Here is a 16,356-nt window from a genome sequence, read left to right as displayed (position 1 = left end):
CAGAGAGAGTGGAGGGGGTTGAGAGACAGGGTGTGTGTGTGTGTGCACGCCGTGTGGAAGGGGCAACATGCAGATGGCGTGTAGGAGTCACCGGTTGCTACCTTGAACTGCCAGATGGAGAATTGAGAAGAAATGCCGTCAGAAGTTTCTTCTTTTTGTCAACGTCACTCCTCGGGTCCTCTCTTTGTTTATTTAACCATACTACATCTTCACTGTTCATCATATGACCCCTCTCACTTGCGCCTTGTCTTGAGTTTAAGAGCCATGTACACATCTCCCTGTTACCACTGAGTTAATATGAACTGATAATTATCTTGTGTAGGACAATTGACACTTCATTGAATCATTGCACAATGACGTAGAGATTGGGGAACGTTTGGCATTTCCTGCGACTCCGTTACTCTCTAGGCTTGAGGTGTGAAGACCCCGCTTCTTCAAGTGTCTGTTGACAGAGAGGGAATAGGACACCATCAGTGTCTCACAATGTATTGCATTGCTGATTTAGTGACTCTGAGGACCAGCATGTGTGCGTGCTTTAGTGAGGATCTGCTATTTAGTCTGAAATATTGCAGGACAGAGCTCAATCTGGGCACGGGTCAGATGTGACATCATATTTTATAAAAAAGCAACACAAATCACCCTCGACATCACACACACTCTACACAGCCAGTTTTCCCTCTTACCCTCAGGCCGCAGATACAGAACCCAGCCCAGCTTTGTCCATCCATAAGACTTTTAAATGGTTGAACCCCTCTTTGAACTGTATCCTCTCGTTTTAACACCTGGAATCTTTTTTAACTGTATCCTCTCGTTTAAATGCCTGGAATCTTTTAAAATTATTAATTTTTTTCTCCTCCACTATGGAGGTAATACTATTTATTCATTAGGCTTAGGCAAGGATTTTTTATTTTCTGTGGGGTTGATGGTGTGTGTGCGCGCATGTTTTTGTTTATTGTATGTACTGTTGGGTATGGACACACCCTGCTGCTCTGCCACATCTGAAGTTGCTCACGGAAAAATAAAGTTATTTGAATTTGAATATTTATAGACCCAAGAAAAACAAAAGGCTTTAACCTACGAGTTCAAACATTCAATATCCATCAAAGAAAAAACATTGAAGACCGTTAGAACAAAAAAGAGGTATTTATCTCAGAACCTTGGAGTGTTGTAATAAATACACATGAAATTGGTCAACATCGTGAAGCACGCATATACGCGAACACACACTTGTGCAGTCACAAGATCAACCTGCATTGTCTCATATAAAGATCAACCTTTATATGAGACAATTTATTCAGAAAATGTCAGTGTGCGTTCCTTCTAAATGTGTAAATGTGTTTCTATGTGTTCTTCTAAGTGGAAGGCTTTGGTAGTTTGTGTGTGTGTGTGTGTGTGTGTGTGTGTGTGTGTGTGTGTGTGTGTGTGTGTGCCCCCCCCCTTCCAGTGAACAGTCCTATTGCTGGAGTAGAAAGTGTTTCACAGTGGCTGTATAAGTGAGACAGGTCGTTAGAGACACATTCAGCACAATCTGCCATTTAAAGCACTGTTTGGCTTTTAATGTCCAAACCAATTTTGGGCTTTGTGCTGAAGGGAAATAAACAGATGAGTTTTTTTCACAACGTAAACAAGCTGCTTGCTGATTCCCAACTTATGTTGAAAAGAATAGCATGAGAAGTGAATGCACCGTTACTCCAGCATTGGTTTTACGTGTCTTAAAAGTATTTGAATTGATCAGAATGCAAGGGGATGTATTGGGTAGGACATATGTTGGGTTTTGCAAGGACAGGGGAGTGAAGGGGAGGTGCAGAAGTGGTCTATTCATTCATTCTAATTCAGCGAGGGTGAGTGGTCGGTGGTCCACAGCAGCTCGATGTAGGGCCACTTGGTCTGCAGGCAGCGTTTGACTGGGGTGTCATCGGTCCGCACCATGGGGTCTTCAAATCCCAGCACCAAGGCGGTCCCTTCTACATACTCCACCTGCTCACACAAAAACACATAGCCCGTCAGTATGTACCAAACAAACAGACAAAATCAAATGGCTTTCTTAACATCTTCGGTCGCTACTTTTGCAAGAGTCAGTCACACATTTCCCGCACAAACGCACACACTTTTGGATTCGCACACACACACAGTTTTGCATGTACAGATCCATACATATATTAATGCAAAAAACACACACACACCAACCCTAACAAGCAACACACACACACCAACCCTAACAAGCAACACACACACACCAACCCTAACAAGCAACAAGCAACACACACACACACACACACACACACACACACACACACACACACACACACACACACACACACACACACACACACACACACACACACACACACACACACACACACACACACACACACACACACACACACACACACACACACACGGTTTTCATCGACCAAGTTTGGACCTCTATTTCGGGTCATTGTAAAAATACAAAAACATAATACAGAGTTTAGTTTTAAGTTATTTTGTCATAATATAACTTCAAATGAATGTTTTTGTTTTTTTTAAAGAAGTGGGACTATAGATGAAAAATAGTTTAACTAAATCTGGTGCATTTATATGTCCCATACAATGGCCATGTTGATTAATGCACACTGTCCCTTTTAAATAAATAATAAATAAATAATACAATAAGTTGCCAAGCGGGGACTTGAAACCTTAAGCAATATTTACATATCAAAGAGGGGAATCCGTTCACTGCAGCAGGGGAGCTGTCTGTGCCTATTGTTTCACTCAATGTGTTTTCCAATTGCAACTCAACAAAAACAGATGATTAAACTTTCATTTTAGCAATATTAAAAAAATTCTCTGTGATTAAAAATATTAAGAACATAATCATGGCAACCTAATGGGAAATAATAATGCTTTACGTGCAAATGAGAAGTAGCTTCACTGCATTATATGAAGGACTGCAGCAACTTACTTTAGACTTTAAATAAATACGTTCTTCGAGATTGATTACACTACATTCATTTCATTTTTTTCTTTTTCTTAATTTGCTCCAATAGCCTTATCTATAATTCAATATCACTGTCGCTTCTCTCGGTCTTAACTGTACAAGAGGGGACCTTCCATTGAAATTTAAATTGCTCTGGAATCTATCTTGAAGAGAAAAAATTATTCTATTCTTGAGCATCAGCTGAAGTTCCACAGCCACATTGCAGACACCACCCTGTGACCAGACATTGTCCTTGTGTCTGAGTCCAGCAAGCAAGTAGTGCTGCTGGAGCTGACCGTCCCATGGGAAGACCGCCTGGAATAAGCCTTTGAGAGGAAGCTCTCCAAGTACGCAGGACTGGTCAGGGTCTGTAAGCAGGCTGGTTGGAGAGCAAGGTGTCTCCCGGTGGAGGTTGGATGCAGGGGTTTTGCAGCCTGTTCCCTAACCAGAGCCTTCAGGAGGAGAGGAGGAGAGCCATCCGCAATATCACCGATGCGGCAGAGAGGGCCTCAAGATGTCTGTGGCTCAAAAGAGGAGAGCCATGGAGTCATGGTAGCTAGCTAGCCATCTGGACATAAGCTGGGGTCTGATCAGCCACGGCTGGGTCCCCTGGAGGGCGTATTATGTTGAAAGACCAGAAACGTCTGATGAATCCAGGCACATCACTGATGATGTGTCCAGAGGCATCAGTAGATGTTTGTTCACAGTATTGATGTGAATCACAGATCCCATAATTGTCAGAAATGTTTCCTCAACCTGTTCAGTTAAAAAGTTTTATAAAGCAAGCATATTGTCCACTCCCATGTTTATAAGAATCTTACAAACTTGACAAACATCATTTTAAGATTTATTTAGACCAGTTAAAAATGTGGCTATTAGTTTGCAGTTAACTATCGACAATCATGCGATCAATCATGATAAAATATTTTAATTGATTGACAGTCCTAGTCAAGTATTTTTTTCTCATGACGAAATGTCTCTCATGAACTATGGAAGAACTGTCTAAGGGCTCTATGGCAAATGATTTTTATTTTCTTCTATAGAGACAGCAGTAAACAATTTTTATTCTAACCTAATGAATACATAAATGTGTAAGTGTTGCTCCATACCATTTAAAAGGGAACCAGTGTCATTTTGTAGAGGCGAAGAGGGACTTCTGTCATTCTGTACAATCAAATGGGAACCATCTTTTCTGTTTAACAGTACAAGGTTAAAAACAAAATTCTACATTTTAAACCTTCTTTGAAGGTCTGTATACTATTGTGCAGTTTCTGACACATGCTGTAGGTAACTCCATCAAAAAAACAGATGATAGCATTAAGGCTGTTCAAGTGCAGGGAACAATGATTGTTGCTTGATAGAACAGTGATCAATTGTGGTAGTTAAAGGTTGGGTATGGAATTTGCTTTTTTGGCCATTTTTGCAAAATTACTTGAAATCCTTATCATAACCCGCTTACAGCCACTGAGTTAGAAGTACTGACATGAAAATTAAACAAGTCAATCATCTGGGGAACGGGCAGGGCTCGAAAAACTCCAGCCAATCATTTGGATTGCCACCTCGTTGCATTGGACAGTAAGTACGTCAATCAAACGGTCGTACTGCACTCCCCCTCCCCCGCGCCCCGCGCGCGACCCCTTCGTGCAGTACTCGTGACCCAGAGCAAGCTCCTGTTTGTTGTTATCCTGCGGTAGCTACTGGAACTAGTTAATCCACATTTGGACCTAGCAGTAGAAGACAATTTCCATGGCAGACAAGACGCCACCATCCCCACCACCACCACCACCACCACCACCAGCAAAGAGAAGGAAAACTATTTTTCAGAGAGTAATTGATAATAAAAACGCTGAAAGAGAAAAACTGAAATCAAGAATAATCCTAGGCGCTGCTTTCGAACGTTGGCGGCCACTGAAGGACAAGGGTCTAAAAACCGATGCTTGTGTCGCGCTTGACCTAGTTTCAAAGTTTATACCGTTTATACTCGGTAATACCGGTGTTGAGACGAGTGTATTACTCGTTGTGAAAATGTCCACACCGCAGCAACCCTAGTGAAAACCAGGACTTCCAATACAATTATATGAAACAAACATACATTTTCTAAAAATAGATTTATGTGACCGTTTAATGTTTATAACATCTGGTGCAACCATAGCCGCGAGAACGTATTCTCAGCAGGGGGTGCTGGGAAAAAAAAACTCAGCCTGCACTAGACTCGCAACTCGTTACATTGATAAAAAAAGATATATAGCAGCGCAGCTCAATTACACCAGTGCATGCGCGCACAGTTGAAAATCGATCGTTGTGTTCACTTCCTTCACACCATGGTTCACATCCAGCTGCTCACAGAACAAGTTTAGCGCACCACCGCTACCCTTTTTTCAGCACTAGGTCATATGAGCATTAAATAAATGCTGCGTCTCAAAATGCCTTGGACAGCAGCGAGGATGACTCGCTTTGCCACGGGCCGAAACAGTTCGGAGCGACCACAGCCAGAGCGAACACAGCGGGGCAGAGGAGTGTCAGGAATAGTCTTTGGTGTACACATCAGTACGGCCTATTTTCACTACTGTTTAGTGGCAATGCAGTGTTTTATTCTATGCCTATATATATTATTTCAATGAATACAATTTATTTATTCATAAAAACAAGATCTGGTCTTCAAATATTTTTTCCAAATATAGGTCGTCTTACAATGGGGTTTGTGTTTATATTCGGACCAATACGGTACAGCGGGCGCTCACATGACGTTAAGCATTTCCTGGTGCATAATGTGACGCTTCAAAACCTAAAATCCCGTTTCTCCCCGTTGACACGACAACACATAACCGGCGTTTTCAGAAATCTCCACTTTGGCCGGAGTTTTTAGAAATGATCGTTTTCTGTGATAAGACAGGGCCTCGGACAGGGGGTGTTGCAGAACCCCCAGCACCCCTACTTCCCGTGGTACTGGGTGCAATTTACAGCTGAATGTAGTGCCATGTTGTTAAACGAAAACCTACGCTAGCCTGGCTCGCTCTCGCGCATCTCTGTTCGCGGTCAGAGTCAGCGTTGAAGGAGAGGGGGTAGGACCATTTGAGTTGTGTATTTTCAAAATCTGCTGGCGTTTCGCAAATCGCATACCCAACCTTTAAAACGCAAGTCATGTTATTGTGGAAAAAGATCATATAGAAAAAAACTGTCCCCTACATAAGTTCACATTCAAAGAACGGACAAACTTTTTGCTCTAAAATATATAAGATGGTCCCTGCTTGGATTATTGTACAACATGACAGAAGTCCCCTGTTATACGGTATCGGGCGACACTCACACTCTTGCATGGATCTATTCATAAATTCTGGAAAAGACTGAAGGTAATCCTCATCAATAATCGAAAAATATATATAGAACAGTTAAATAATGTTCGATTAATTTGCAATTTGCGAGTTAACTATGAACAATCATGCGATTAATCAAATATTTTAATTGATTGACAGCCCTAGTTAAGTTTTTTCTCATGACAAAATGTCTCTTATGAAATATGGAAGAACTGTCTACAGCAGGGGTCAACAACCTTTTCAACATGCAGTGCCAGTTTGACATTTTCTCGTGTGACTTAAGCAACAATATATTAAATATTAAGCTGAATTATGACACAGCGACCAAAAACATTTTAAAAAGGCCTGGAATTGTATTATTTCAATATGGTCCACAATCATGCATCAAAACATTTTAAATGTTTTTTTTTGTGTTATATTTTCTACATGGGCTTACAAATTATTGATACATATGTCCCATCTTAAAACAACACTTTCAGAAACTCATTCAAAAACATTTGCGCTGTGAGAAATATAAAAAACAATAATAGATGAGAATGTTGGAACCATCCAAATCAATGTCTTTAAGACATGTACAGCTTTGCAAAACCATGTGAATGTGATGCATACAGGCCACTTGAAACAATATTTTAAATATTTTCTTCATAATTGATCCCACTTCAGAACACTGCTTTCAGTAACTAATTTAATCATATTTGCACTGGGAGGAAATGCCCAAAACAGAATAAAGTGCAAAAAAATAGTAGTAGTAATAATTATGCTGCCGTATTGTGTGGTGACATTTTTAAATAATAATGAAATAAAAAATATGATTTTTTTTTAAAATCTTTTTAAGCGTGCCAATGATTATGCTGCCACATGCCAGTGGTGGCACGCGTGCCTAGGGTTGCCGACCCCTGGTCTAAAAGCTATGTGGCAAATTATTAATTTTCTACTATAGAGGAAGCAGTAAACATTTTTTTTCTAACCTAATGAATACATAAATCCTGGAGTGTAAGTGTCGCTCCATACCATTTAACAGGGGACCAGTGTCATTTTGTACAGGCAAAGAGGGGACTTCTGTCATTCTGTACAATCCAAGTGGGAAACATCTTTTCTGTTTAACAGCACAAAGTAAAAAAAACATTCTACACATTAAACCTTCTTTGAAGGTATGTGTACTATTGTGCAGGTTCTGACATATGCTGCAGGTAACTCCATCAAAAAACATGATAGTTTAAATGCCGTTCAAGTGCAGGGAACAGTGATTGTTGATTGAACAGTGATCAATTGTGTTAGTTAAAACTGAAGTCATGTTATTGTGGAAAAAGATAATTAGAAAAAAACTGTCCCTTACATACAGAGTTATAAGAAAGATGTGAATCAGGCAAAATATCCACTTTCCTTGACAGTGGATAAGTTCGGTATGCATATAAGTACCGACTGACCAATTGCGAAATACTGCAGCTGCTGATGCCATCTCTAAGTTAAAAAGTAGCTGCACCCACTCCAAACCAATCTTAATAAGTGTATACATGTCGATTATAGCGGCCTACACTACCTCTTCTATTCCGCATGGAATTATATTCCGATCAGAGAATTGTAATCCGATTGAGCCGTATATACAGTGGGGAGAACAAGTATTTGATACACTGCCGATTTTGCAGGTTTTCCCATTTACAAAGCATGCAGAGGTCTGTAATTTTTATCATAGGTACAATACAACTGTGAGAGACGGAATCTAAAACAAAAATCCAGAAAATCACATTGTACGATTTTTAAGTAATTAATTAGCATTTTATTGCATGACATAAGTATTTGATCACCTACCATCAAGTAAGAATTCCAGCTCTCACAGACCTGTTTGTTATTCTTTAAGAAGCCCTCCTGTTCTCCACTCATTACCTATATTAACTGCACCTTTTTGAACTTGTTACATGTATAAAAGACACCTGTCCACACACTCAATCAAACAGACTCCAACCTCTCCACAATGGCAAAGACCAGAGAGCTGTGTAAGCTCTAAAATTGTAGACCTGCACAAGGCTGGGATGGGCTATAGGACCAAAGGCAAACAGCTTGGTCAGAAGGCAACAACTGTTTGCGCAATTATTAGAAATGGAAGAAGTTCAAGATGACGGTCAATCTCCCTCGGTCTGGGGCTCCATGCAAGATCTCACCTCATGGGGCATCAATGATCATGAGGAAGGTGAGGGATCAGCCCAGAACTACACGGCAGGACCAGGTCAATGACCTGAAGAGAGCTGGGACCACAGTCTCAAAGAAAACCATTAGTAACACACTACGCCGTCATGGATTAAAATCCTGCAGCGCACGCAAGGTCCCCCTGCTCAAGCCAGCGCATTTCCAGGCTCGTCTGAAGTTTGCCAATGATCATCTGCATGATCAAGAGGAGGACTGGGAGAAGGTCATGTGGTCTGAGACAAAAATAGAGCTTTTTTGTCTAAACTCCACTTGCCGTGTTTGGAGGAAGAAGAAGGATGAGTACAACCCCAAGAACACCATCCCAACCGTGAAGCATGGAGGTGGGAACATCATTCTTTGGGGATGCTTTTCTGGGGGACAGGACGACTGCAGCGTATTAAGGGGAGGATGGGTGGGGCCGTGTATTGCGAGATCTTGGCCAACAACCTCCTTCCCTCAGTAAGAGCATTGAAGATGGGTCGTGGTAGGGTGTTCCAGCATGACAACGACCCGAAACACACAGCCAGGGCAACTAAGGAGTGGCTCCGTAAGAAGCATCTCAAGGTCCTGGAGTGGCCTAGCCAGTCTCCAGACCTGAACCCAATAGAAAATCTTTGGAGGGAGCCCATATTTCCCAGCGAGAGCCCCGAAATCTGAAGGATCTGGAGAAGGTCTGTATGGAGGAGTGGGCCAAAATCCCTGCTGCAGTGTGTGCAAACCTGGTCAAGAACTACAGGAAACGTATGATCTCTGTAATTGCAAACAAAGGTTTCTGTACCAAATATTAAGTTCTGCTTTTCTGATGTATCAAATACTTATGTCATGCAATAAAATGCAATTTAATTACTTAAAAATCATACAATGTGATTTTGTGGATTTTTGTTTTAGATTCCGTCACTCACAGTTGAAGAGTACCTGTGATAAAAATGACAGACTACCACATGCTTTGTAAGTGGGAAAACCTGCAAAATCGGCAGTGTATCAAATACTTAATTTTTATTCCGATTGAGCTGTTCTTCCACTTCTAATCGGATCCAAGTGTCCATTTAAACGCGGCTGTCTACCGGTCACACCGGTCTCACGGTAACGTCAAAATCCATACCGTAGCGCAAATTCACACCTGTGTACTTTCTATAGAGGGATTATCAGTCTATATCACTCCCCGCTCTACGAGCTTGTGCAGAAAGAGACGAGAGCGACAAGAGCCGCAATCATGTCTTGTTGTGCGGTTGGTTGCACAAACCGTTTTAATAAGACTGATTATCCCATTTATACTAATTCTTGCTTGCCAACATAATAAAACAATTCAAATACTTTACTAATTCTCCCTCAAAAAGTAGTCCCCTTTAATTACGATCGATCAAACATGTTTTTGACACCTTTAGGCATTATCCCGCTTATACCATGGTCACTTGCCAAAGAAAAGGAATTAAGATCATTCATTTATATTTTCATCATTTTACAATCCAAGTATAAAGTTTTTCACATAAATAGTAAAAAACTGGACCTTAGCTACGACTTGGCAATGGGAGGTATTTTAGTCAGCTGAGCTATGAGCCAGAGAGCTAACGTTATGGATTGTACATATTTATAATTCGAAATTCGTCCCAGCCTTTATACCACAGATACTATAGCATATAACCTTGTTTTCTGATTACAGTTTAATGTAACAGTAAGCTGACAACATCGCTAATTAACACTACAACTGGAAATTAACCACACAGAGATAACCATGGCAACCGGTCAAACAAATGTTCTTTTTGCGATCATTCTTTAAAGATCGATTCCTCCAGCCAGAGGTCAGAAAATTTGCATTTCCCCATTATTGTCTTTCAAATGACTTTGAACTAACAGAAGCGAACTCGCGAAGTGGGTATTACTAAGCCAGCCGGGTATATCCAGTTTGTTTCAGCGCACGCACCACGTGTCATCATTGATATCGCTCACGTCCCACTCGCAACATAAAAATAAATCCACTCAAGTTTTAGTAATTTTAGGAGATAGGCCCGATGTAAATTACACCAATTGAAAAACTCATAGGCCTTGTTGGAAATGTAATACCTCATCAGATCACTTTCATTACTTTTTAATGGCCTTAATTTGGGCTAATTTCCTTTACTACCTTTTAATACCTTTAACAACACCGCGGAAATCCTGCATGTGTGCTGTTTTTATGCTCCCAGTTTCTTGTTTTAATTAACTGCTTTAAGCTGTCACAGAGGTAGATGTGTGGTGAACTCCCAATTAGTAAAATGTTAGGCCAAAAAGTTTGCGCGTTTGGACTTTTCCTGTGGACAGGATTTGTTTGTTTGGCTGTGCGAGCCCAGGGGGTGGCTGCTTCGGCCGCGTCCACGTACACATACAGCCCAGATGAACTACACTGCATTCGGGATGCTGTGGCGATCTGTACCCCCCTCCCCTGGATTCACCCCCAGAGCTGAAGCGGAGGAAAAGAGGCAGACGGAGCGGCATACGGGTGAGCCGGTTCTACCATCGTGAGAATGAGTAATGTTCGCTCCCTAGCGAACAAAGATGATTAACTCGCAGGTTTTCTGAAATACGATCGGCTGTTTCGGCAAAGCAGCCTGCTCTGTTTTACAGAGTCTTGGCTTAATAACACCATTCCTATGTAATACATGGACATGGGTGGCTTCACAATCTGACAGGACAGGGATCACGTGATGACACGCAAGCGGACGGGAGGAGGAGTCTGCCTGTATGAGAATGAACAGCGGTGTCACTCTGGGCACATCACAATAAAGGAGAGAGTGTGCGATAAGAACATTGAATTACTGGTGGTGAGTTGCAGGCCCCACTATCTTCCTCGTGAATTTTCCAACGTCATTGTTTTGGTTGTATACATCCCACCGTCTACAAATGTAGAGTCAGAGCTGCTCACAACCTCTTAAGTCACACTCCAGATGCTCTCATGATTATAAATGGTGATTTTAACCACTGCACCCTCTCCTCACTGCCTTCCTTCAAGCAGTTTGTTACATGTCCAACAAGAAATCACAGGAGTATCGATTTGTTTTATGCCAACATCAAAGACAGTTACTTTTCCACCGCTCCGCCACCACTTAGCAGCTCTGACCATAACCTGCTGCTTTCAACTAAATACACCACACAGGCTCGAAAAGAAAACACATCCACCAAATCAGTTTGCGTGTGGTCTACGGAGGCAAGTAAGGAATTAAGGGCCTGTTTTGAAAACACAGACTAGTCTGTGTTTAGGAACGAGGACTATTCTGTTTTTAACAGGGTTGACAGTCAGTGTGTTTACATGGGACAGCTCGATCAGATTAAGCCTTATACCGATTTTGCTACTCGAACGGACCGTGTCAATTATCCGGTAACAATCGGCAACAATCCCTTTCTCCTCCATGTAGCATTTCAATCTTGACTTCAGAGTCAAGACTTGAAGAACGTGAAATCCGACGCGGGTTTACAAGCAGGTAGAAACCGGACTATGATCGAGTTTTCTAGGTGTTCTTATCCGATCACGCTTGTCCATTCATGTACCGATTTCGGTCCGAAGTAGATCGGTTATGCTTTCTCCAGAGCTATGAAAAGAAAAAATGGCTATGTGGTTGCTCAAAGAGAAACACTGTTTTGTTTCCCATGTCTACTTTTTCGAGCAAGTGTGTGCAAAGGATATACCGTATTTTCCGGACTATACGTCGCTCCCGAGTATTAGTCGCATCAGTCAAAAAATGCTCCATGACGAGGAAAAAAACATATATACGTCGCATCGGTGTATAAGTCGCATTTATTTTTAAACATTTAAACAAGAACGTTTAATCTGGAGAGACTGAATAAAATTGCAATAGCAATATAGGTGTGTCGGTCCCACTCGTAGTTGAGAGTATACCGAATTCAGTGTCACCGGGATTCCACCGGACGGGTATGCGCCGCGGTCCTAAACCTGAGCGCACGATCGGGAGGTGGAAGTTGCGCTCACAAGTCCAGCGGACGGCTCCAGTTTTCGCCGGCCAAGTCATGCGCTGTGATATGTGTGACAGCTATGTTGCACAACATTGCAGCTAAGGCTGGGGTAGCTTTGGTTGAACCGGAGGACATTGAGGACGATGACGACGAGAATATAATTTATTCGGTGGTGCAGTAGGCTTGCAGCGTTCAGTTGTAGGCCTAATGAATGACGGTGCCATCTTGCGGCCGAAGATTATGTACGCACAATTTTGGCATATAAGTCGCTTCGAAATATAAGTCGCAGGGCAAGCCAAACTACAAAAAAACCGCGACTTATAGTCCGGAAAATACGGTATACATATATGCAATATATACATATTAAAAAAACATAAATTGTTGGTGTGGTCATACGCCAGTAGTTTCTGCCCCACTGAAATTTAGGGTCACCGCACGCTACTGCCCAGACCCTTAAGAGGATATTCAATTGTTTGCAAGTAGAAATGCTGCCTGGAAACAACTATTTAAAAATAATAACAAATAAAGATTCATCAAATTGTCAACAATGCAAGGGTTAAGTCAGCTAGAAGATTGATTTAACCCCGAAAGGCTGCTGTTAAACTACTGTAAAACAGCTTTCTTCTACTACGCTGTGATTCTTTACCATCTCCCATATTAATCTTGGCCTGCAATACTACACCTTAACCTTTATTTGTGGTTTTCTTTCTGATTATTGCACAATTTATTGACAAGTAATGATGAACACGTACTGGTGAATTAAGAAGTGAAACAATTTCAAGGATGTCAAAAATTGCAGAATCGCAGAAATGTAAGTGAAAGTTTGCATAAAGTGGAAGGCACACAACACATGCAACATTTTTTTTTAAATAATTGTTTAAACATTGTAGGTATTGTAGTCATAGTTCTTCGTTAGTCCTAGCTCAGCTCTTTATTCAACAGGGTTGACTTTGAACAAAGGAAGTGGTTGGATGATTCAATGATTAAAGTGGATCTCTTCGTGGACAGATTATGATCATGCATGTGCACAGATACACGCACACATACACACACACACACAAACCTCCACACACATATGTAAACAACAAACATACACATGGCCAACAATGCAAAAATTCATGAATTGAAGTGCAAAATAGTAACACACACACACACCGGCTGTGGGGACCTGCTGAGGGGTCTGTTATTTCCATCAAGAAGCCTGGGAATGGAATTGCCATCCCAAGCTTTACAGGCGCCCTGCCTGTGTGCGTGCAGGTAGTGCACAGGCGTATGTTCAGTGCTATTTGTGGGTTCTCAGGGCTCCCTTATGGGAGAGTGTACTCCTAGACTATACAAAGTCAGCGATATTGCTCATCAACAGCATTATACAGCCATTAATTAATGTTAAACTACACCCTCCAACATAGTCATCCATCTAGATAAACGGGCTGGACCTAGCCGCGTATAACCATCCATCATTGACAAGTTGTTGAATATAAGGGAAACGGGACACTAAGCCGGGGAATGTGAAAGGCTCTTTATGGCTATTGTTCCTTCTGGAGGGGACTAATGCATACTACTGGGAATGCTTGTGTATTCCAGCTGTTTGTAGGCAAGGTTGTGTGTGTGCTTGTCTGAAATACATGCATACTGTGGGAAGACAGACTCGGAGACAGACTCAGAGACAGACTCCGAGCGAGCTTACCCTCTCGCTGTGGTTGGATTGTTTAAGCCCATTGTAGTGGTAGACCGGAAAGGAGTCTGGGATTCCTGAATCCTGAAAGACACCAGCAGTTTAGGTTGAACAACAAGCAGTAGGCCACAGCGACTCTCCTGACTGGTATGGGGGTCAGTGCGCGAGCAGGAAGATGGACAGAACATTTCTTAACCGATTGGCCACACCAGCATACACCCCAGGCCCCGGCTTTAAACCTCATGGGCCCTATTTTAACAGTCTGAAACGCAAGTGAGAAGTGCCAAACGCAAGAAGCTTTGTGGGCGGTTCTTTGGCAATGTTGCTATTATACCGGCGGATAAATGACTCTTGCGCCCGACGCAAATCTAATCTAAAGGGTTGCCCTGAAGTAGCCTAATTACCCGTAGGTGTGGTTTGGGCGTAACGTGCAATAAACCAATGAGAGTGCCATCTTCCATCCCCCATGAGCGCATTTTAATCTTACAAGTTGATATTTTGACAGCGGCTTTGAGGTCGCCAATGAGACAGATTCATGACCACATGAATTTCTAACTTCAAATGGCTCAGTTAACGGCCAAATAATAAGGCCTAGCGTTTCCTTCCACAACTTCAGAAATACTGAGTCCTCAAATACATTTCGGCAAAAAAAAAACTTATGATACACACATATGATATGCGGTAACTGTGGTTCTATTTAATGATATACACAATACATTAACAAACATTGTTTCTTACCAGTATTGTATGCATTATTGTTATCGACTTGTGTTCCTAATATGCATGTGTCCCCCCGTTAATATACATTGCCATGGACTGTATTATGCGTTACGTGTTTAGTTTGCGTGTGTTTAAACAGATGGATGCACATATGCGCGCCCGCATTTATTAATTATTTTACACATACACACACGCTCTCCTGACTGGTATGGGGGTCAGTGCGCATTCATTCAATATTATTAACACTCACTCGCGATAAAACAATGTTTTCTCACGATCAAATACTCATCAAGTTATAGGCTTGTACACGATGTCTGTGTCAAGAAAATATGTGTTTGCGGTACGGTGTTTGCAGATGCATTGATTTAAAAGTACAACTTATTACCACTGTATCAGCTGTTCTTTCCCAAATAATTTATCAAGAATGTGTGGCTAGGTAGATGAGAGAAGCAAAGTGTATGCGCGTGGTGCACAAGCAACATTATGCATGCGCCCTTAAAATAGCATCTGAACAATGCGCCACTGACTTTAAACCAGGTATTTCCTGGTATGTGGCGGAATTGTTTTCTGAAACTGCAATATAGCACCAGGTAACGTTAGCGCCAGAACACGCCTCCTCCTTTCGCTGAACCGCCCCTTGGGGAGCAAGATAATTCCCTAATTTAGCGACGCGTGCCTGTGGAGGGAAAAGAACGCTTGCAAACTTTATACAAATGCGTCGGTGTAGAAAGCAAATTGTGCTGGATGCAAGATAGGGCCCCATGTGTTCAGGGTGAGTTTTTGTGTGTGCATGGGTGTTTAAGCGCATCCACTGCCAATTTTTCAAAGAAAAAACAACAGTTTGACCAATGACAGTGAGATGTCCTTGGCCTGAGAGATGAATAACTCTCGTAGTGAGAGTATACAGGGTAGGCTCCTGTTTCGTGTTTATGTCCCTGTGTGTGAAACCCTAACCTCTATGCTGATCCCACGTGTCTTAGAAGTGTGCACGTGTGTGTGTATATTTATGTGTATGTCCCATTGGCTAATGGCACTATAATTTCTTTGCAGCCGAGCACCATTCCACTGGTAAGTCCCTTAAGCCCTGATCACTTTAACACAGCTCCCTCTATCTCTCTGAACCAGCCCCCGCCTCCAGTGTTTTCTCCTCCCTCTTGCTTTCTCCTCCTTCCAGTCCACATCATAAAGACACCTCTATCTGCTCCGCTTGCCTCTTAGTAGTACGTAACAAGGCATTACTGATACTCATGGACATTTCACATGAGACACAACAGGAATGTACTGTGGCCAGAAGTCCTCTGATTGAATAGAAATAATGAATTGTTGTAAGTACAGTCGATTAGTGAAGTAGCCGTGTTTAAACCCATCTATCTTGAGAAAGTTAGAAATGTAGTACATCACATTCCAACACTCATTGTTACCTGTTCAGGGAAGAATTCGAGCAGGAATGGGCCCAACAGAATGATTCCTAAACTCTCTGGGTCCAGCTTGCTTTTCATCAGGCTGACACTGAGAGGAAAGAGAGGAGAAGAAATGGAGGACATTTTAATTTTGGAGAG

General features: G+C 41.9%; 1 protein-coding gene across 1 annotated transcript in view; it reads right to left on the bottom strand.

The window, feature by feature from the left end:
* Positions 1-1,365: 1,365 nt before the first annotated feature.
* mindy3 (MINDY lysine 48 deubiquitinase 3) overlaps positions 1,366-16,356 on the bottom strand; it is a 46,807-nt gene continuing 31,816 nt past the window's right edge. The window contains exons 14-16 of the mRNA XM_056603048.1: positions 16,219-16,306; positions 14,090-14,161; positions 1,366-1,977 (exon numbers count right to left, since the gene is read on the bottom strand). Coding sequence (XP_056459023.1) covers positions 1,828-1,977; positions 14,090-14,161; positions 16,219-16,306 — 310 coding nt within the window. The 3' untranslated portion in view covers positions 1,366-1,827. The remainder of the gene's footprint in view (positions 1,978-14,089; positions 14,162-16,218; positions 16,307-16,356) is intronic.

The sequence above is a fragment of the Gadus chalcogrammus genome, chromosome 11 (genome assembly GCF_026213295.1).
Source record: "Gadus chalcogrammus isolate NIFS_2021 chromosome 11, NIFS_Gcha_1.0, whole genome shotgun sequence".
Lineage (NCBI taxonomy): Eukaryota > Metazoa > Chordata > Actinopteri > Gadiformes > Gadidae > Gadus > Gadus chalcogrammus.
Note: the sequence above shows the minus strand (reverse complement) of the source record. Positions and strands in the feature narration are given on the sequence as shown.